The 21,944-nt window shown below is 55.2% G+C and overlaps 1 protein-coding gene across 1 annotated transcript in view; it reads left to right on the top strand.

Annotated features, from left to right (window-relative positions):
• Positions 1-1,234: 1,234 nt before the first annotated feature.
• Positions 1,235-21,944, top strand: part of ube2m (ubiquitin conjugating enzyme E2 M) — a 41,814-nt gene continuing 21,104 nt past the window's right edge. The window contains exon 1 of the mRNA XM_079252526.1: positions 1,235-1,608. Within this exon, the coding sequence (XP_079108652.1) occupies positions 1,494-1,608 (115 nt within the window). The 5' untranslated portion in view covers positions 1,235-1,493. The remainder of the gene's footprint in view (positions 1,609-21,944) is intronic.

The raw sequence follows: 21,944 nt of genomic DNA, 5'->3' as shown, positions 1-21,944 counted from the left end.
CACATTAAATATGTTGAAAACTAAACAGAAAATATTTGAGACCAAATGATTAGGGTTTAAATTAATTTTAAACATTTAAATAAAAAAAAAATGAAAAAGTCGGGTTATAACATTTGCTTCATGAAAAAACCTAAATTAAACCCAATATATGAATAAAAAGTCAACAAAAGAATAAACTGAACATTAAAACATTGTTGGTGTTGTATGGATTGTTGCACATAACCAGCTGAAAAGGACACGTCACGACAGATGTTGGATGACATTCCACAGGAAGACTGAAGTGACAGTCGAAGTATGTCACAAAGGTTAAACTATCTCTTTTCTAAAAACACTCTTTTAAAAACGAATCTTTCAATCTGAAAACCAACAATTTAACTAAACCTAAATGGCAACAAAACCAGAGAAAGTCTTTAGGACATTTATTACAAGGTAATAATTAAATAAAAAAAAAAGTGTGAAAATATGTGAAATTAATGAACAAGTAGTTTCACACTTTAAGCAAAGTCAGTGGTCTTAATGTTTTTTTGTCCCTTTATGGCTGTCGTCTGGCTCACGTGACAACCTTCTGAACATTATGTATAAGTAAAGGATGCACTTAAATGCATTTCATAATTTACATTAGTATCTCAGCTCATTGATGCTGGTATCGAACACCAGCAGCTACCAGTACACCTGGACAGCTCACCTGTCCATCGCAGGACCAACACAGACAGATGAGCAACACAGTGACACCATGACAAAACACCACAACAGTTTTCTCTGGATGGAGAAGAGATGCTGGTCTCCTGGAAAGCAGCTCTGGTCTGATTAACATCCAGCATTTTACCTGCTCAGGAGGCAGATTCATCTGAACGGCTAGCTGCTAGCTGCGCTAACACGCTGGAAAACAGCCTTCAGCCAGAGGCTGCTGCACCTTGGATGAGGCATTGTACAGGTCGTTCCTGCAGGTGTCAGATAACACACACACACACACACACACACACACACACACACACACACAAAACATAATAAACTGCTTTCATTAATTTTGGCTCAAAATTTATCTACTTAACATTTTCTTAAAACTAAAAATACATCCTTCAGTTAAAATAAACATAAAATAGGTTCAAAATAAAAAAAATTTTTAAGGCCCCCGCCCCACGGCTAACAGGCTAGCTCCGCGGCTAGTCAGTGGGATTGGTTGAGGCCCCGCCTTCCGGCTAACAGGCTAGCTCCGCGGCTAGTCAGTGGGATTGGTTGAGGCCCCGCCCTCCGGCTAACAGGCTAGCTCCGCGGCTAGTCACTGGGATTGGTTGAGGCCCCGCCCCCGGGCTAACAGGCTAGGTCCGCGGCTAGCTGCTCTAGTCAGTGGGATTGGTTGAGGCGCACCGGTTCCATCCACATTACGGTGCTCGTACGACCGATCTGATTCCCAGAATTCAGAAACGGCGCAGACTGGGCGCGTGCAACACGGGGAGGCGAAGTTCAGGCATCAGTTTATCAAAGAAGTAAAGATGATTAAGCTGTTTTCCCTGAAGCAGCAGAAGAAAGACGAGGAATCTGCTGGAGGAAACAGAGCCGGAGTCGGGGGAAAGAAAGCCAGCGCGGCCCAGCTCCGAATACAGAAAGGTAGGTTAGGTCCTGTCCCCAGCAACCACCCCCTCACCCGGCCTCCTACCCTGCTGTCTGGGCTAACAGATGCCGCTAACCCTGGGCAAACACGGCTGCTAGCTGCCTGGATCTGCGAGTCAAGGCCGGCTGTTTCTGGAGCTCACGCAGGGTAGCTGCTAACATGCTAACTGTTTGCTAACGACGGCTAGCTGCTAACATGCTAGCTGCGGCTATAACAGAAAACAAAACCAGTACACAGCAGCTGTTTCTGACTGATGTTGGTTCTACAGCGAGAACATGTCTGTGTGTTGGAGCTGGTACACATCCAGCCCCGCATGTCGGTGTGTTGGAGCTGGTACACATCCAGCCCCGCATGTCGGTGTGTTGGAGCTGGTACACATCCAGCCCCGCATGTCGGTGTGTTGGAGCTGGTACACATCCAGCCCCGCATGTCGGTGTGTTGGAGCTGGTACACATCCAGCCCCGCATGTCGGTGTGTTGGAGCTGGTACACATCCAGCCCCTCAGGTCCTCATCGGTCGTCACCCGTGTCAGGTCCTCATCGGTCTCAGGTTCTCACAGGTCCTCATCAGTCTTAGGTTCTCGTCGGTCTCAGGTCCTCATTGGTCCTCATCAGTCTCAGGTTCTCATCGGTCTCAGGTCCTCATTGGTCCTCATCGGTCTCAGGTTCTCGTCGGTCTCAGGTCCTCATTGGTTCTCATCGGTCTCAGGTTCTCATCGGTCTCAGGTCCTCATTGGTCCTCATCGGTCTCAGGTCCTCATTGGTTCTCATCGGTCTCAGGTTCTCATCGGTCTCAGGTCCTCATTGGTCCTTATCGGTCTCAGGTTCTCATTGGTTCTCATCGGTCTCAGGTTCTCATCGGTCTCAGGTCCTCATTGGTCCTCATCGGTCTCAGGTTCTCATTGGTCTCAGGTTCTCATCGGTCTCAGGTCCTCATTGGTCCTCATCGGTCTCAGGTTCTCATCGGTCTCAGGTCCTCATCGGTCTCAGGCTCTCACAGGTCCTCATCGGTCTTAGGTCCTCATCGGTCTCAGGTCCTCATCGGTCTCAGGTTCTCATCGGTCTCAGGTCCTCACCGGTCTCAGGTCCTCACCGGTCTCAGGTCCTCATCGGTCTCAGGTCCTCATCGGTCTCAGGTCCTCATCGGTCCTCATCAGTCTCAGGTCCTCATCGGTCCTCATCAGTCTCAGGTCCTCATCGGTCTCAGGTTCTCATCGGTCTCAGGTTCTCATCGGTCTCAGGTTCTCATCGGTCTCAGGTCCTCATCCGTCTCAGGTCCTCATCCGTCTCAGGTTCTCATCGGTCTCAGGTTCTCATCGGTCCTCATCAGTCTCGGGTCCTCATCGGTCTCAGGTTCTCATCGGTCCTCATCGGTCTCATGGATCCTCATCGGTCTCAGGTCCTCACCGGTCTCAGGTCCTCACCGGTCTCAGGTCCTCACCGGTCTCAGGTCCTCACCGGTCTCAGGTCCTCATCGGTCTCAGGTCCTCATCAGTCTCAGGTTCTCATCGGTCTCAGAATCTCATTGGTCCTCATCAGTCTCATTTTCTCATCGGTCTCAGGTCCTCATCGGTCTCAGGTCCTCATCCATCTCAGGTTCTCATCGGTCTCAGGTCCTCATCAGTCTCAGGTTCTCATCGGTCTCAGGTTCTCATCGGTCTCAAGTTCTCATTGGTCCTCATCGGTCTCAGGTTCTCATCGGTCTCAGGTCCTCATCCATCTCAGGTTCTCATCGGTCCTCATCAGTCTCAGGTCCTCATCCATCTCAGGTTCTCATCGGTCTCAGGTCCTCATCCATCTCAGGTTCTCATCGGTCCTCATCAGTCTCAGGTCCTCATCAGTCTCAGGTCCTCATCAGTCTCAGGTTCTCATCGGTCTCAGGTTCTCATCGGTCTCAAGTTCTCATTGGTCCTCATCGGTCTCAGGTTCTCATCGGTCTCAGATCCTCATCGGTCTCAGGTTCTCACAGGTCCTTATCAGTCCTCATCGATCTCAGGTCCTCACCGGTCTCATTGGTCTCAGGTCCTCATTGTCTTACCTGTCCTCATCGGTCCTCACCGCTGTCAGGTTCTCATCGGTCCTCATCGGTCTCATGGATTCTCATCGGTCTCAGGTCCTCACCAGTCTCAGGTCCTCATCGGTCTCAGGTCCTCATCGGTCTCAGGTCCTCATCGGTCTCAGGTCCTCATCGGTCTCAGGTTCTCATCGGTCTCAGGTCCTCATCGGTCTCAGATCCTCATCGGTCTCAGGTCCTCAGGTCCTCATCGGTCTCAGGTCCTCATCGGTCTCAGGTCCTCATCGGTCTCAGGTTCTCATTGTTCTCAGGTTATCATTGGTCCTCATCAGTCTCAGGTTCTCATCGGTCTCAGGTTCTCACAGGTCCTCATCGGTCTCAGGTCCTCATCGATCTCAGGTCCTCACCGGTCTCATTGGTCTCAGGTCCTCATCGGTCCTCACCGCTGTCAGGTTCTCATCGGTCCTCACCGCTGTCAGGTTCTCATCGGTCCTCATCGGTGTCATGGATCCTCATCGGTCTCAGGTCCTCACCGGTCTCAGGTCCTCATCGGTCTCAGGTCCTCATCGGTCTCAGGTCCTCATCAATCTCAGGTCCTCACCGGTCTCATTGGTCTCAGGTCCTCATCGGTCCTCACCGCTGTCAGGTTCTCATCGGTCCTCATCGGTCTCATGGATCCTCATCGGTCTCAGGTCCTCACCAGTCTCAGGTCCTCACCGGTCTCAGGTCCTCATCGGTCTCAGGTCCTCATCGGTCTCAGGTCCTCATCGGTCTCAGGTTCTCATCGGTCTCAGGTCCTCATCGGTCTCAGGTCCTCATCGGTCTCAGGTCCTCGCAGGTCCTCATCGGTCTCAGGTCCTCATCGGTCTCAGGTTCTCATCGGTCCTCATCAGTCTCAGGTCCTCATCAGTCTCAGGTCCTCATCGGTCTCAGGTTCTCATCGGTCTCAGGTTCTCATCGGTCTCAAGTTCTCATTGGTCCTCATCGGTCTCAGGTTCTCATCGGTCTCAGATCCTCATCGGTCTCAGGTTCTCACAGGTCCTTATCAGTCCTCATCGATCTCAGGTCCTCACCGGTCTCATTGGTCTCAGGTCCTCATTGTCTTACCTGTCCTCATCGGTCCTCACCGCTGTCAGGTTCTCATCGGTCCTCATCGGTCTCATGGATCCTCATCGGTCTCAGGTCCTCACCAGTCTCAGGTCCTCACCGGTCTCAGGTCCTCACCAGTCTCAGGTCCTCACCGGTCTCAGGTCCTCATCGGTCTCAGGTCCTCATCGGTCTCAGGTTCTCATCGGTCTCAGGTCCTCATCGGTCTCAGGTCCTCATCGGTCTCAGGTCCTCGCAGGTCCTCATCGGTCTCAGGTCCTCATCGGTCTCAGGTTCTCATCGGTCCTCATCAGTCTCAGGTCCTCATCAGTCTCAGGTCCTCATCGGTCTCAGGTTCTCATCGGTCTCAGGTTCTCATCGGTCTCAAGTTCTCATTGGTCCTCATCGGTCTCAGGTTCTCATCGGTCTCAGATCCTCATCGGTCTCAGGTTCTCACAGGTCCTTATCAGTCCTCATCGATCTCAGGTCCTCACCGGTCTCATTGGTCTCAGGTCCTCATTGTCTTACCTGTCCTCATCGGTCCTCACCGCTGTCAGGTTCTCATCGGTCCTCATCGGTCTCATGGATCCTCATCGGTCTCAGGTCCTCACCAGTCTCAGGTCCTCACCGGTCTCAGGTCCTCATCGGTCTCAGGTCCTCATCGGTCTCAGGTCCTCATCGGTCTCAGGTCCTCATTGGTCTCAGGTTCTCATCGGTCTCAGGTCCTCATCGGTCTCAGGTCCTCAGGTTCTCATCGGTCTCAGGTCCTCATCGGTCTCAGGTCCTCATCGGTCTCAGGTCCTCATCGGTCTCAGGTTCTCATTGTTCTCAGGTTCTCATTGGTCCTCATCAGTCTCAGGTTCTCATCGGTCTCAGGTTCTCACAGGTCCTCATTGGTCTCAGGTCCTCATCGGTCCTCACCGCTGTCAGGTTCTCATCGGTCCTCATCGGTGTCATGGATCCTCATCCGTCTCAGGTCCTCACCGGTCTCAGGTCCTCACCGGTCTCAGGTCCTCATCGGTCTCAGGTCCTCATCAATCTCAGGTCCTCACCGGTCTCATTGGTCTCAGGTCCTCATCGGTCCTCACCGCTGTCAGGTTCTCATCGGTCCTCATCGGTCTCATGGATCCTCATCGGTCTCAGGTCCTCACCGGTCTCAGGTCCTCACCGGTCTCAGGTCCTCATCAGTCTCAGGTTCTCACCGGTCTCAGGTCCTCATCGGTCTCAGGTCCTCATCGGTCTCAGGTCCTCGCAGGTCCTCATCAGTCCTCATCGATCTCAGGTCCTCACCGGTCTCATTGGTCTCAGGTCCTCATTGTCTTACCGGTCCTCATCGGTCCTCACCGCTGTCAGGTTCTCATCGGTCCTCATCGTTCTCATGGATCCTCATCGATCTCAGGTCCTCACCAGTCTCAGGTCCTCACCAGTCTCAGGTCCTCATCGGTTTCAGGTCCTCATCGGTTTCAGGTCCTCATCTGTCTCAGGTCCTCATCTGTCTCAGGTCCTCATCGGTCTCAGGGTCTCATTGGTCCTCATCGGTCTCAGGTCCTCACCGGTCTCAGGTCCTCACCGGTCTCAGGTCCTCACCGGTCTCAGGTCCTCACCGGTCTCAGGTCCTCATCAGTCTCAGGTTCTCACAGGTCCTCATCGGTCTCAGGTTCTCATCGGTCTCAGGTCCTCATCCGTCTCAGGTTCTCATCGGTCTCAGGTTCTCATTGTTCCTCATCGGTCTCGGGTCCTCATCGGTCTCAGGTCCTCATCGGTCTCAGGTCCTCACCGGTCTCAGGTCCTCACCGGTCTCAGGTCCTCATCGGTCTCAGGTCCTCATCGGTCTCAGGTTCTCACAGGTCCTCATCGGTCTCAGGTTCTCATCGGTCTCAGGTCCTCATCCGTCTCAGGTTCTCATCGGTCTCAGGTTCTCATCGGTCTCAGGTCCTCATCCGTCTCAGGTTCTCATCGGTCTCAGGTTCTCATTGGTCCTCATCAGTCTCGGGTCCTCATCGGTCTCATGGATCCTCATCGGTCTCAGGTCCTCACCGGTCTCAGGTCCTCACCGGTCTCAGGTCCTCATCGGTCTCAGAATCTCATTGGTCCTCATCAGTCTCATTTTCTCATCGGTCTCAGGTCCTCATCGGTCTCAGGTTCTCACAGATCCTCATCGGTCTCAGGTCCTCATCGGTCTCAGGTCCTCATCCATCTCAGGTCCTCATCAGTCTCAGGTCCTCATCGGTCTCAGGTTCTCATCGGTCTCAGGTTCTCATCGGTCTCAGAATCTCATTGGTCCTCATCGATCTCAGGTCCTCACCGGTCTCATTGGTCTCAGGTCCTCATCGGTCCTCACCGCTGTCAGGTTCTCATCGGTCCTCATCGGTCTCATGGATCCTCATCGGTCTCAGGTCCTCATCGGTCTCAGGTCCTCATCAGTCTCAGGTCCTCATCGGTCTCAGGTTCTCATCGGTCTCAGGTCCTCGCAGGTCCTCATCAGTCCTCATCGATCTCAGGTCCTCACCGGTCTCATCGGTCTCAGGTCCTCATCGGTCTCAGGTCCTCATCGGTCTCAGGTCCTCATCGGTCTCAGGTCCTCATCGGTCTCAGGTCCTCGCAGGTCCTCATCAGTCCTCATCGATCTCAGGTCCTCATCGATCTCAGGTCCTCACCGGTCTCAGGTCCTCATCGGTCTCAGGTCCTCGCAGGTCCTCATCAGTCCTCATCGATCTCAGGTCCTCACCGGTCTCATTGGTCTCAGGTCCTCATCGGTCTCAGGTCCTCATCGGTCTCAGGTCCTCATCGGTCTCAGGTCCTCGCAGGTCCTCATCAGTCCTCATCCGTCTCAGGTCCTCACCGGTCTCATTGGTCTCAGGTCCTCATCGGTCTCAGGTCCTCATCGGTCTCAGGTCCTCGCAGGTCCTCATCAGTCCTCATCGGTCTCAGGTCCTCACCGGTCTCAGGTCCTCATCGGTCTCAGGTCCTCGCAGGTCCTCATCAGTCCTCATCGATCTCAGGTCCTCACCGGTCTCATTGGTCTCAGGTCCTCATCGGTCTCAGGTCCTCATCGGTCTCAGGTTCTCACAGGTCCTCATCGGTCTCAGGTCCTCATCGGTCTCAGGTCCTCATCAATCTCAGGTCCTCACCGGTCTCATTGGTCTCAGGTCCTCATCGGTCCTCACCGCTGTCAGGTTCTCATCGGTCCTCATCGGTCTCATGGATCCTCATCGGTCTCAGGTCCTCACCAGTCTCAGGTCCTCACCGGTCTCAGGTCCTCATCGGTCTCAGGTCCTCATCGGTCTCAGGTCCTCATCGGTCTCAGGTTCTCATCGGTCTCAGGTCCTCATCGGTCTCAGGTCCTCATCGGTCTCAGGTCCTCGCAGGTCCTCATCGGTCTCAGGTCCTCATCGGTCTCAGGTTCTCATCGGTCCTCATCAGTCTCAGGTCCTCATCAGTCTCAGGTCCTCATCGGTCTCAGGTTCTCATCGGTCTCAGGCTCTCATCGGTCTCAAGTTCTCATTGGTCCTCATCGGTCTCAGGTTCTCATCGGTCTCAGATCCTCATCGGTCTCAGGTTCTCACAGGTCCTTATCAGTCCTCATCGATCTCAGGTCCTCACCGGTCTCATTGGTCTCAGGTCCTCATTGTCTTACCTGTCCTCATCGGTCCTCACCGCTGTCAGGTTCTCATCGGTCCTCATCGGTCTCATGGATCCTCATCGGTCTCAGGTCCTCACCAGTCTCAGGTCCTCACCGGTCTCAGGTCCTCATCGGTCTCAGGTCCTCATCGGTCTCAGGTCCTCATCGGTCTCAGGTCCTCATTGGTCTCAGGTTCTCATCGGTCTCAGGTCCTCATCGGTCTCAGGTCCTCAGGTTCTCATCGGTCTCAGGTCCTCATCGGTCTCAGGTCCTCATCGGTCTCAGGTCCTCATCGGTCTCAGGTTCTCATTGTTCTCAGGTTCTCATTGGTCCTCATCAGTCTCAGGTTCTCATCGGTCTCAGGTTCTCACAGGTCCTCATTGGTCTCAGGTCCTCATCGGTCCTCACCGCTGTCAGGTTCTCATCGGTCCTCATCGGTGTCATGGATCCTCATCCGTCTCAGGTCCTCACCGGTCTCAGGTCCTCACCGGTCTCAGGTCCTCATCGGTCTCAGGTCCTCATCAATCTCAGGTCCTCACCGGTCTCATTGGTCTCAGGTCCTCATCGGTCCTCACCGCTGTCAGGTTCTCATCGGTCCTCATCGGTCTCATGGATCCTCATCGGTCTCAGGTCCTCACCGGTCTCAGGTCCTCACCGGTCTCAGGTCCTCATCAGTCTCAGGTTCTCACCGGTCTCAGGTCCTCATCGGTCTCAGGTCCTCATCGGTCTCAGGTCCTCGCAGGTCCTCATCAGTCCTCATCGATCTCAGGTCCTCACCGGTCTCATTGGTCTCAGGTCCTCATTGTCTTACCGGTCCTCATCGGTCCTCACCGCTGTCAGGTTCTCATCGGTCCTCATCGTTCTCATGGATCCTCATCGATCTCAGGTCCTCACCAGTCTCAGGTCCTCACCAGTCTCAGGTCCTCATCGGTTTCAGGTCCTCATCGGTTTCAGGTCCTCATCTGTCTCAGGTCCTCATCTGTCTCAGGTCCTCATCGGTCTCAGGGTCTCATTGGTCCTCATCGGTCTCAGGTCCTCACCGGTCTCAGGTCCTCACCGGTCTCAGGTCCTCACCGGTCTCAGGTCCTCACCGGTCTCAGGTCCTCATCAGTCTCAGGTTCTCACAGGTCCTCATCGGTCTCAGGTTCTCATCGGTCTCAGGTCCTCATCCGTCTCAGGTTCTCATCGGTCTCAGGTTCTCATTGTTCCTCATCGGTCTCGGGTCCTCATCGGTCTCAGGTCCTCATCGGTCTCAGGTCCTCACCGGTCTCAGGTCCTCACCGGTCTCAGGTCCTCATCGGTCTCAGGTCCTCATCGGTCTCAGGTTCTCACAGGTCCTCATCGGTCTCAGGTTCTCATCGGTCTCAGGTCCTCATCCGTCTCAGGTTCTCATCGGTCTCAGGTTCTCATCGGTCTCAGGTCCTCATCCGTCTCAGGTTCTCATCGGTCTCAGGTTCTCATTGGTCCTCATCAGTCTCGGGTCCTCATCGGTCTCAGGTTCTCATCGGTCCTCATCGGTCTCATGGATCCTCATCGGTCTCAGGTCCTCACCGGTCTCAGGTCCTCACCGGTCTCAGGTCCTCATCGGTCTCAGAATCTCATTGGTCCTCATCAGTCTCATTTTCTCATCCGTCTCAGGTCCTCATCGGTCTCAGGTTCTCACAGATCCTCATCGGTCTCAGGTCCTCATCCATCTCAGGTCCTCATCCGTCTCAGGTCCTCATCGGTCTCAGGTTCTCATCGGTCTCAGGTTCTCATCGGTCTCAGAATCTCATTGGTCCTCATCGATCTCAGGTCCTCACCGGTCTCATTGGTCTCAGGTCCTCATCGGTCCTCACCGCTGTCAGGTTCTCATCGGTCCTCATCGGTCTCATGGATCCTCATCGGTCTCAGGTCCTCACCGGTCTCAGGTCCTCATCGGTCTCAGGTCCTCATCAGTCTCAGGTCCTCATCGGTCTCAGGTTCTCATCGGTCTCAGGTCCTCGCAGGTCCTCATCAGTCCTCATCGATCTCAGGTCCTCACCGGTCTCATCGGTCTCAGGTCCTCATCGGTCTCAGGTCCTCATCGGTCTCAGGTCCTCATCGGTCTCAGGTCCTCGCAGGTCCTCATCAGTCCTCATCGATCTCAGGTCCTCATCGATCTCAGGTCCTCACCGGTCTCAGGTCCTCATCGGTCTCAGGTCCTCGCAGGTCCTCATCAGTCCTCATCGATCTCAGGTCCTCACCGGTCTCATTGGTCTCAGGTCCTCATCGGTCTCAGGTCCTCATCGGTCTCAGGTCCTCATCGGTCTCAGGTCCTCATCGGTCTCAGGTCCTCGCAGGTCCTCATCAGTCCTCATCCGTCTCAGGTCCTCACCGGTCTCATTGGTCTCAGGTCCTCATCGGTCTCAGGTCCTCATCGGTCTCAGGTCCTCGCAGGTCCTCATCAGTCCTCATCGGTCTCAGGTCCTCACCGGTCTCAGGTCCTCATCGGTCTCAGGTCCTCGCAGGTCCTCATCAGTCCTCATCGATCTCAGGTCCTCACCGGTCTCATTGGTCTCAGGTCCTCATCGGTCTCAGGTCCTCATCGGTCTCAGGTTCTCACAGGTCCTCATCGGTCTCAGGTCCTCATCGGTCTCAGGTCCTCATCAATCTCAGGTCCTCACCGGTCTCATTGGTCTCAGGTCCTCATCGGTCCTCACCGCTGTCAGGTTCTCATCGGTCCTCATCGGTCTCATGGATCCTCATCGGTCTCAGGTCCTCACCAGTCTCAGGTCCTCACCGGTCTCAGGTCCTCATCGGTCTCAGGTCCTCATCGGTCTCAGGTCCTCATCGGTCTCAGGTTCTCATCGGTCTCAGGTCCTCATCGGTCTCAGGTCCTCGCAGGTCCTCATCGGTCTCAGGTCCTCATCGGTCTCAGGTCCTCATCGGTCTCAGGTCCTCATCGGTCTCAGGTCCTCATCGGTCTCAGGTTCTCATCGGTCCTCATCAGTCTCAGGTCCTCATCAGTCTCAGGTCCTCATCAGTCTCAGGTTCTCATCGGTCTCAGGCTCTCATCGGTCTCAAGTTCTCATTGGTCCTCATCGGTCTCAGGTTCTCATCGGTCTCAGATCCTCATCGGTCTCAGGTTCTCACAGGTCCTTATCAGTCCTCATCGATCTCAGGTCCTCACCGGTCTCATTGGTCTCAGGTCCTCATTGTCTTACCTGTCCTCATCGGTCCTCACCGCTGTCAGGTTCTCATCGGTCCTCATCGGTCTCATGGATCCTCATCGGTCTCAGGTCCTCACCAGTCTCAGGTCCTCACCGGTCTCAGGTCCTCATCGGTCTCAGGTCCTCATCGGTCTCAGGTCCTCATCGGTCTCAGGTCCTCATTGGTCTCAGGTTCTCATCGGTCTCAGGTCCTCATCGGTCTCAGGTCCTCAGGTTCTCATCGGTCTCAGGTCCTCATCGGTCTCAGGTCCTCATCGGTCTCAGGTCCTCATCGGTCTCAGGTTCTCATTGTTCTCAGGTTCTCATTGGTCCTCATCAGTCTCAGGTTCTCATCGGTCTCAGGTTCTCACAGGTCCTCATTGGTCTCAGGTCCTCATCGGTCCTCACCGCTGTCAGGTTCTCATCGGTCCTCATCGGTGTCATGGATCCTCATCCGTCTCAGGTCCTCACCGGTCTCAGGTCCTCACCGGTCTCAGGTCCTCATCGGTCTCAGGTCCTCACCGGTCTCATTGGTCTCAGGTCCTCATCGGTCCTCACCGCTGTCAGGTTCTCATCGGTCCTCATCGGTCTCATGGATCCTCATCGGTCTCAGGTCCTCACCGGTCTCAGGTCCTCATCAGTCTCAGGTTCTCACCGGTCTCAGGTCCTCATCGGTCTCAGGTCCTCATCGGTCTCAGGTCCTCGCAGGTCCTCATCAGTCCTCATCGATCTCAGGTCCTCACCGGTCTCATTGGTCTCAGGTCCTCATTGTCTTACCGGTCCTCATTGGTCCTCACCGCTGTCAGGTTCTCATCGGTCCTCATCGTTCTCATGGATCCTCATCGATCTCAGGTCCTCACCAGTCTCAGGTCCTCACCAGTCTCAGGTCCTCATCGGTTTCAGGTCCTCATCGGTTTCAGGTCCTCATCTGTCTCAGGTCCTCATCTGTCTCAGGTCCTCATCGGTCTCAGGGTCTCATTGGTCCTCATCGGTCTCAGGTCCTCACCGGTCTCAGGTCCTCACCGGTCTCAGGTCCTCACCGGTCTCAGGTCCTCACCGGTCTCAGGTCCTCATCAGTCTCAGGTTCTCACAGGTCCTCATCAGTCTCAGGTTCTCATCGGTCTCAGGTCCTCATCCGTCTCAGGTTCTCATCGGTCTCAGGTTCTCATTGTTCCTCATCGGTCTCGGGTCCTCATCGGTCTCAGGTCCTCATCGGTCTCAGGTCCTCATCGGTCTCAGGTCCTCACCGGTCTCAGGTCCTCACCGGTCTCAGGTCCTCATCGGTCTCAGGTCCTCATCGGTCTCAGGTTCTCACAGGTCCTCATCGGTCTCAGGTTCTCATCGGTCTCAGGTTCTCATCGGTCTCAGGTCCTCATCCGTCTCAGGTTCTCATCGGTCTCAGGTTCTCATCGGTCTCAGGTCCTCATCCGTCTCAGGTTCTCATCGGTCTCAGGTTCTCATTGGTCCTCATCAGTCTCGGGTCCTCATCGGTCTCAGGTTCTCATCGGTCCTCATCGGTCTCATGGATCCTCATCGGTCTCAGGTCCTCACCGGTCTCAGGTCCTCATCGGTCTCAGAATCTCATTGGTCCTCATCAGTCTCATTTTCTCATCGGTCTCAGGTCCTCATCGGTCTCAGGTTCTCACAGATCCTCATCGGTCTCAGGTCCTCATCGGTCTCAGGTCCTCATCGGTCTCAGGTCCTCATCCGTCTCAGGTCCTCATCGGTCTCAGGTTCTCATCGGTCTCAGGTTCTCATCGGTCTCAGAATCTCATTGGTCCTCATCGATCTCAGGTCCTCACCGGTCTCATTGGTCTCAGGTCCTCATCGGTCCTCACCGCTGTCAGGTTCTCATCGGTCCTCATCGGTCTCATGGATCCTCATCGGTCTCAGGTCCTCACCGGTCTCAGGTCCTCATCGGTCTCAGGTCCTCATCAGTCTCAGGTCCTCATCGGTCTCAGGTTCTCATCGGTCCTCATCAGTCTCAGGTCCTCATCAGTCTCAGGTCCTCATCGGTCTCAGGTTCTCATCGGTCTCAGGTTCTCATCGGTCTCAAGTTCTCATTGGTCCTCATCGGTCTCAGGTTCTCATCGGTCTCAGATCCTCATCGGTCTCAGGTTCTCACAGGTCCTTATCAGTCCTCATCGATCTCAGGTCCTCACCGGTCTCATTGGTCTCAGGTCCTCATTGTCTTACCTGTCCTCATCGGTCCTCACCGCTGTCAGGTTCTCATCGGTCCTCATCGGTCTCATGGATCCTCATCGGTCTCAGGTCCTCACCAGTCTCAGGTCCTCACCGGTCTCAGGTCCTCACCAGTCTCAGGTCCTCACCGGTCTCAGGTCCTCATCGGTCTCAGGTCCTCATCGGTCTCAGGTCCTCATCGGTCTCAGGTTCTCATCGGTCTCAGGTCCTCATCGGTCTCAGGTCCTCATCGGTCTCAGGTCCTCATCGGTCTCAGGTCCTCGCAGGTCCTCATCGGTCTCAGGTCCTCATCGGTCTCAGGTTCTCATCGGTCCTCATCAGTCTCAGGTCCTCATCAGTCTCAGGTCCTCATCGGTCTCAGGTTCTCATCGGTCTCAGGTTCTCATCGGTCTCAAGTTCTCATTGGTCCTCATCGGTCTCAGGTTCTCATCGGTCTCAGATCCTCATCGGTCTCAGGTTCTCACAGGTCCTTATCAGTCCTCATCGATCTCAGGTCCTCACCGGTCTCATTGGTCTCAGGTCCTCATTGTCTTACCTGTCCTCATCGGTCCTCACCGCTGTCAGGTTCTCATCGGTCCTCATCGGTCTCATGGATCCTCATCGGTCTCAGGTCCTCACCAGTCTCAGGTCCTCACCGGTCTCAGGTCCTCACCGGTCTCAGGTCCTCATCGGTCTCAGGTCCTCATCGGTCTCAGGTCCTCATTGGTCTCAGGTTCTCATCGGTCTCAGGTCCTCATCGGTCTCAGGTCCTCAGGTTCTCATCGGTCTCAGGTCCTCATCGGTCTCAGGTCCTCATCGGTCTCAGGTCCTCATCGGTCTCAGGTTCTCATTGTTCTCAGGTTCTCATTGGTCCTCATCAGTCTCAGGTTCTCATCGGTCTCAGGTTCTCACAGGTCCTCATTGGTCTCAGGTCCTCATCGGTCCTCACCGCTGTCAGGTTCTCATCGGTCCTCATCGGTGTCATGGATCCTCATCCGTCTCAGGTCCTCACCGGTCTCAGGTCCTCACCGGTCTCAGGTCCTCATCGGTCTCAGGTCCTCATCAATCTCAGGTCCTCACCGGTCTCATTGGTCTCAGGTCCTCATCGGTCCTCACCGCTGTCAGGTTCTCATCGGTCCTCATCGGTCTCATGGATCCTCATCGGTCTCAGGTCCTCACCGGTCTCAGGTCCTCACCGGTCTCAGGTCCTCACCGGTCTCAGGTCCTCATCGGTCTCAGGTCCTCATCGGTCTCAGGTCCTCGCAGGTCCTCATCAGTCCTCATCGATCTCAGGTCCTCACCGGTCTCATTGGTCTCAGGTCCTCATTGTCTTACCGGTCCTCATCGGTCCTCACCGCTGTCAGGTTCTCATCGGTCCTCATCGTTCTCATGGATCCTCATCGATCTCAGGTCCTCACCAGTCTCAGGTCCTCATCGGTTTCAGGTCCTCATCGGTTTCAGGTCCTCATCTGTCTCAGGTCCTCATCTGTCTCAGGTCCTCATCGGTCTCAGGGTCTCATTGGTCCTCATCGGTCTCAGGTCCTCACCGGTCTCAGGTCCTCACCGGTCTCAGGTCCTCACCGGTCTCAGGTCCTCATCAGTCTCAGGTTCTCACAGGTCCTCATCGGTCTCAGGTTCTCATCGGTCTCAGGTCCTCATCCGTCTCAGGTTCTCATCGGTCTCAGGTTCTCATTGTTCCTCATCGGTCTCGGGTCCTCATCGGTCTCAGGTCCTCATCGGTCTCAGGTCCTCACCGGTCTCAGGTCCTCACCGGTCTCAGGTCCTCATCGGTCTCAGGTCCTCATCGGTCTCAGGTTCTCACAGGTCCTCATCGGTCTCAGGTTCTCATCGGTCTCAGGTCCTCATCCGTCTCAGGTTCTCATCGGTCTCAGGTTCTCATCGGTCTCAGGTCCTCATCCGTCTCAGGTTCTCATCGGTCTCAGGTTCTCATTGGTCCTCATCAGTCTCGGGTCCTCATCGGTCTCAGGTTCTCATCGGTCCTCATCGGTCTCATGGATCCTCATCGGTCTCAGGTCCTCACCGGTCTCAGGTCCTCACCGGTCTCAGGTCCTCATCGGTCTCAGAATCTCATTGGTCCTCATCAGTCTCATTTTCTCATCGGTCTCAGGTCCTCATCGGTCTCAGGTTCTCACAGATCCTCATCGGTCTCAGGTCCTCATCGGTCTCAGGTCCTCATCCATCTCAGGTCCTCATCCGTCTCAGGTCCTCATCGGTCTCAGGTTCTCATCGGTCTCAGGTTCTCATCGGTCTCAGAATCTCATTGGTCCTCATCGATCTCAGGTCCTCACCGGTCTCATTGGTCTCAGGTCCTCATCGGTCCTCACCGCTGTCAGGTTCTCATCGGTCCTCATCGGTCTCATGGATCCTCATCGGTCTCAGGTCCTCACCGGTCTCAGGTCCTCACCGGTCTCAGGTCCTCATCAGTCTCAGGTCCTCATCGGTCTCAGGTTCTCATCGGTCTCAGGTCCTCGCAGGTCCTCATCAGTCCTCATCGATCTCAGGTCCTCACCGGTCTCATTGGTCTCAGGTCCTCATCGGTCTCAGGTCCTCATCGGTCTCAGGTCCTCATCGGTCTCAGGTCCTCATCGGTCTCAGGTCCTCGCAGGTCCTCATCAGTCCTCATCGATCTCAGGTCCTCATCGATCTCAGGTCCTCACCGGTCTCAGGTCCTCATCGGTCTCAGGTCCTCGCAGGTCCTCATCAGTCCTCATCGATCTCAGGTCCTCACCGGTCTCATTGGTCTCAGGTCCTCATCGGTCTCAGGTCCTCATCGGTCTCAGGTCCTCATCGGTCTCAGGTCCTCGCAGGTCCTCATCAGTCCTCATCCGTCTCAGGTCCTCACCGGTCTCATTGGTCTCAGGTCCTCATCGGTCTCAGGTCCTCATCGGTCTCAGGTCCTCGCAGGTCCTCATCAGTCCTCATCGGTCTCAGGTCCTCACCGGTCTCAGGTCCTCATCGGTCTCAGGTCCTCGCAGGTCCTCATCAGTCCTCATCGATCTCAGGTCCTCACCGGTCTCATTGGTCTCAGGTCCTCATCGGTCTCAGGTCCTCATCGGTCTCAGGTTCTCACAGGTCCTCATCGGTCTCAGGTCCTCATCGGTCTCAGGTCCTCATCAATCTCAGGTCCTCACCGGTCTCATTGGTCTCAGGTCCTCATCGGTCCTCACCGCTGTCAGGTTCTCATCGGTCCTCATCGGTCTCATGGATCCTCATCGGTCTCAGGTCCTCACCAGTCTCAGGTCCTCACCGGTCTCAGGTCCTCATCGGTCTCAGGTCCTCATCGGTCTCAGGTCCTCATCGGTCTCAGGTTCTCATCGGTCTCAGGTCCTCATCGGTCTCAGGTCCTCATCGGTCTCAGGTCCTCGCAGGTCCTCATCGGTCTCAGGTCCTCATCGGTCTCAGGTTCTCATCGGTCCTCATCAGTCTCAGGTCCTCATCAGTCTCAGGTCCTCATCGGTCTCAGGTTCTCATCGGTCTCAGGCTCTCATCGGTCTCAAGTTCTCATTGGTCCTCATCGGTCTCAGGTTCTCATCGGTCTCAGATCCTCATCGGTCTCAGGTTCTCACAGGTCCTTATCAGTCCTCATCGATCTCAGGTCCTCACCGGTCTCATTGGTCTCAGGTCCTCATTGTCTTACCTGTCCTCATCGGTCCTCACCGCTGTCAGGTTCTCATCGGTCCTCATCGGTCTCATGGATCCTCATCGGTCTCAGGTCCTCACCAGTCTCAGGTCCTCACCGGTCTCAGGTCCTCATCGGTCTCAGGTCCTCATCGGTCTCAGGTCCTCATCGGTCTCAGGTCCTCATCGGTCTCAGGTCCTCATCGGTCTCAGGTCCTCATCGGTCTCAGGTCCTCAGGTTCTCATCGGTCTCAGGTCCTCATCGGTCTCAGGTCCTCATCGGTCTCAGGTCCTCATCGGTCTCAGGTTCTCATTGTTCTCAGGTTCTCATTGGTCCTCATCAGTCTCAGGTTCTCATCGGTCTCAGGTTCTCACAGGTCCTCATTGGTCTCAGGTCCTCATCGGTCCTCACCGCTGTCAGGTTCTCATCGGTCCTCATCGGTGTCATGGATCCTCATCCGTCTCAGGTCCTCACCGGTCTCAGGTCCTCACCGGTCTCAGGTCCTCATCGGTCTCAGGTCCTCATCAATCTCAGGTCCTCACCGGTCTCATTGGTCTCAGGTCCTCATCGGTCCTCACCGCTGTCAGGTTCTCATCGGTCCTCATCGGTCTCATGGATCCTCATCGGTCTCAGGTCCTCACCGGTCTCAGGTCCTCATCAGTCTCAGGTTCTCACCGGTCTCAGGTCCTCATCGGTCTCAGGTCCTCATCGGTCTCAGGTCCTCGCAGGTCCTCATCAGTCCTCATCGATCTCAGGTCCTCACCGGTCTCATTGGTCTCAGGTCCTCATTGTCTTACCGGTCCTCATCGGTCCTCACCGCTGTCAGGTTCTCATCGGTCCTCATCGTTCTCATGGATCCTCATCGATCTCAGGTCCTCACCAGTCTCAGGTCCTCACCAGTCTCAGGTCCTCATCGGTTTCAGGTCCTCATCGGTTTCAGGTCCTCATCGGTTTCAGGTCCTCATCTGTCTCAGGTCCTCATCTGTCTCAGGTCCTCATCGGTCTCAGGGTCTCATTGGTCCTCATCGGTCTCAGGTCCTCACCGGTCTCAGGTCCTCACCGGTCTCAGGTCCTCATCAGTCTCAGGTTCTCACAGGTCCTCATCGGTCTCAGGTTCTCATCGGTCTCAGGTTCTCATTGTTCCTCATCGGTCTCGGGTCCTCATCGGTCTCAGGTCCTCATCGGTCTCAGGTCCTCACCGGTCTCAGGTCCTCACCGGTCTCAGGTCCTCATCGGTCTCAGGTCCTCATCGGTCTCAGGTTCTCACAGGTCCTCATCGGTCTCAGGTTCTCATCGGTCTCAGGTCCTCATCCGTCTCAGGTTCTCATCGGTCTCAGGTTCTCATCGGTCTCAGGTCCTCATCCGTCTCAGGTTCTCATCGGTCTCAGGTTCTCATTGGTCCTCATCAGTCTCGGGTCCTCATCGGTCTCAGGTTCTCATCGGTCCTCATCGGTCTCATGGATCCTCATCGGTCTCAGGTCCTCACCGGTCTCAGGTCCTCACCGGTCTCAGGTCCTCATCGGTCTCAGAATCTCATTGGTCCTCATCAGTCTCATTTTCTCATCGGTCTCAGGTCCTCATCGGTCTCAGGTTCTCACAGATCCTCATCGGTCTCAGGTCCTCATCGGTCTCAGGTCCTCATCCATCTCAGGTCCTCATCCGTCTCAGGTCCTCATCGGTCTCAGGTTCTCATCGGTCTCAGGTTCTCATCGGTCTCAGAATCTCATTGGTCCTCATCGATCTCAGGTCCTCACCGGTCTCATTGGTCTCAGGTCCTCATCGGTCCTCACCGCTGTCAGGTTCTCATCGGTCCTCATCGGTCTCATGGATCCTCATCGGTCTCAGGTCCTCACCGGTCTCAGGTCCTCATCGGTCTCAGGTCCTCATCAGTCTCAGGTCCTCATCGGTCTCAGGTTCTCATCGGTCTCAGGTCCTCGCAGGTCCTCATCAGTCCTCATCGATCTCAGGTCCTCACCGGTCTCATTGGTCTCAGGTCCTCATCGGTCTCAGGTTCTCATTGTTCTCAGGTTCTCATTGGTCCTCATCAGTCTCAGGTTCTCATCGGTCTCAGGTTCTCACAGGTCCTCATCGGTCTCAGGTTCTCATCGGTCTCAGGTCCTCATCGATCTCAGGTCCTCACCGGTCTCATTGGTCTCAGGTCCTCATCGGTCCTCACCGCTGTCAGGTTCTCATCGGTCCTCATCGGTGTCATGGATCCTCATCGGTCTCAGGTCCTCATCGGTCTCAGGTCCTCATCGGTCTCAGGTCCTCATCAGTCTCAGGTCCTCATCAATCTCAGGTCCTCACCGGTCTCATTGGTCTCAGGTCCTCATCGGTCCTCACCGCTGTCAGGTTCTCATCGGTCCTCATCGGTCTCATGGATCCTCATCGGTCTCAGGTCCTCACCGGTCTCAGGTCCTCACCGGTCTCAGGTCCTCATCGGTCTCAGGTCCTCATCGGTCTCAGGCTCTCATCGGTCTCAGGTCCTCATCGGTCTCAGGTCCTCATCGGTCTCAGGTCCTCGCAGGTCCTCATCAGTCCTCATCGATCTCAGGTCCTCACCGGTCTCATTGGTCTCAGGTCCTCATTGTCTTACCGGTCCTCATCGGTCCTCACCGCTGTCAGGTTCTCATCGGTCCTCATCGTTCTCATGGATCCTCATCGATCTCAGGTCCTCACCAGTCTCAGGTCCTCACCAGTCTCAGGTCCTCATCGGTTTCAGGTCCTCATCGGTTTCAGGTCCTCATCCGTCTCAGGTCCTCATCGGTCTCCGGACCTCATCGGTCTCAGGTTCTCATCGGTCTCAGGGTCTCATTGGTCCTCATCGGTCTCAGGTCCTCATCGGTCTCAGGCTCTCACAGGTCCTCATCGGTCTTAGGTCCTCATCGGTCCTCATCGGTCTCAGGTCCTCATCGGTCTCAGGTTCTCATCGGTCTCAGGTCCTCACCGGTCTCAGGTCCTCACCGGTCTCAGGTCCTCATCGGTCTCAGGTCCTCATCGGTCTCAGGTCCTCACCGGTCTCAGGTCCTCATCAGTCTCAGGTTCTCATCGGTCTCAGAATCTCATTGGTCCTCATCAGTCTCAGGTTCTCATCGGTCTCAGGTCCTCATCAGTCTCAGGTTCTCATCCGTCTCAGGCCCTCATCCGTCTCAGGTTCTCATCGGTCTCAGGTTCTCATTGGTCTCAGGTTCTCATCGGTCTCAGAATCTCATTGGTCTCAGAATCTCATTGGTCCTCATCGATCTCAGGTCCTCACCGGTCTCATTGGTCTCAGGTCCTCATCGGTCTCAGGTCCTCATCGGTCTCAGGTTCTCACAGGTCCTCATCGGTCTCAGGTCCTCATCGGTCTCAGGTCCTCATCAATCTCAGGTCCTCACCGGTCTCATTGGTCTCAGGTCCTCATCGGTCCTCACCGCTGTCAGGTTCTCATCGGTCCTCATCGGTCTCATGGATCCTCATCGGTCTCAGGTCCTCACCAGTCTCAGGTCCTCACCGGTCTCAGGTCCTCATCGGTCTCAGGTCCTCATCGGTCTCAGGTCCTCATCGGTCTCAGGTCCTCATCGGTCTCAGGTTCTCATCGGTCTCAGGTCCTCATCGGTCTCAGGTCCTCATCGGTCTCAGGTCCTCGCAGGTCCTCATCGGTCTCAGGTCCTCATCGGTCTCAGGTTCTCATCGGTCCTCATCAGTCTCAGGTCCTCATCAGTCTCAGGTCCTCATCGGTCTCAGGTTCTCATCGGTCTCAGGCTCTCATCGGTCTCAAGTTCTCATTGGTCCTCATCGGTCTCAGGTTCTCATCGGTCTCAGATCCTCATCGGTCTCAGGTTCTCACAGGTCCTTATCAGTCCTCATCGATCTCAGGTCCTCACCGGTCTCATTGGTCTCAGGTCCTCATTGTCTTACCTGTCCTCATCGGTCCTCACCGCTGTCAGGTTCTCATCGGTCCTCATCGGTCTCATGGATCCTCATCGGTCTCAGGTCCTCACCAGTCTCAGGTCCTCACCGGTCTCAGGTCCTCATCGGTCTCAGGTCCTCATCGGTCTCAGGTCCTCATCGGTCTCAGGTCCTCATCGGTCTCAGGTCCTCATCGGTCTCAGGTCCTCAGGTTCTCATCGGTCTCAGGTCCTCATCGGTCTCAGGTCCTCATCGGTCTCAGGTCCTCATCGGTCTCAGGTTCTCATTGTTCTCAGGTTCTCATTGGTCCTCATCAGTCTCAGGTTCTCATCGGTCTCAGGTTCTCACAGGTCCTCATTGGTCTCAGGTCCTCATCGGTCCTCACCGCTGTCAGGTTCTCATCGGTCCTCATCGGTGTCATGGATCCTCATCCGTCTCAGGTCCTCACCGGTCTCAGGTCCTCACCGGTCTCAGGTCCTCATCGGTCTCAGGTCCTCATCAATCTCAGGTCCTCACCGGTCTCATTGGTCTCAGGTCCTCATCGGTCCTCACCGCTGTCAGGTTCTCATCGGTCCTCATCGGTCTCATGGATCCTCATCGGTCTCAGGTCCTCACCGGTCTCAGGTCCTCATCAGTCTCAGGTTCTCACCGGTCTCAGGTCCTCATCGGTCTCAGGTCCTCATCGGTCTCAGGTCCTCGCAGGTCCTCATCAGTCCTCATCGATCTCAG

Source organism: Telmatherina bonti (genome assembly GCF_933228915.1).
Source record: "Telmatherina bonti genome assembly, chromosome: 14".
Taxonomy (NCBI): domain Eukaryota; kingdom Metazoa; phylum Chordata; class Actinopteri; order Atheriniformes; family Telmatherinidae; genus Telmatherina; species Telmatherina bonti.
Note: the sequence above shows the minus strand (reverse complement) of the source record. Positions and strands in the feature narration are given on the sequence as shown.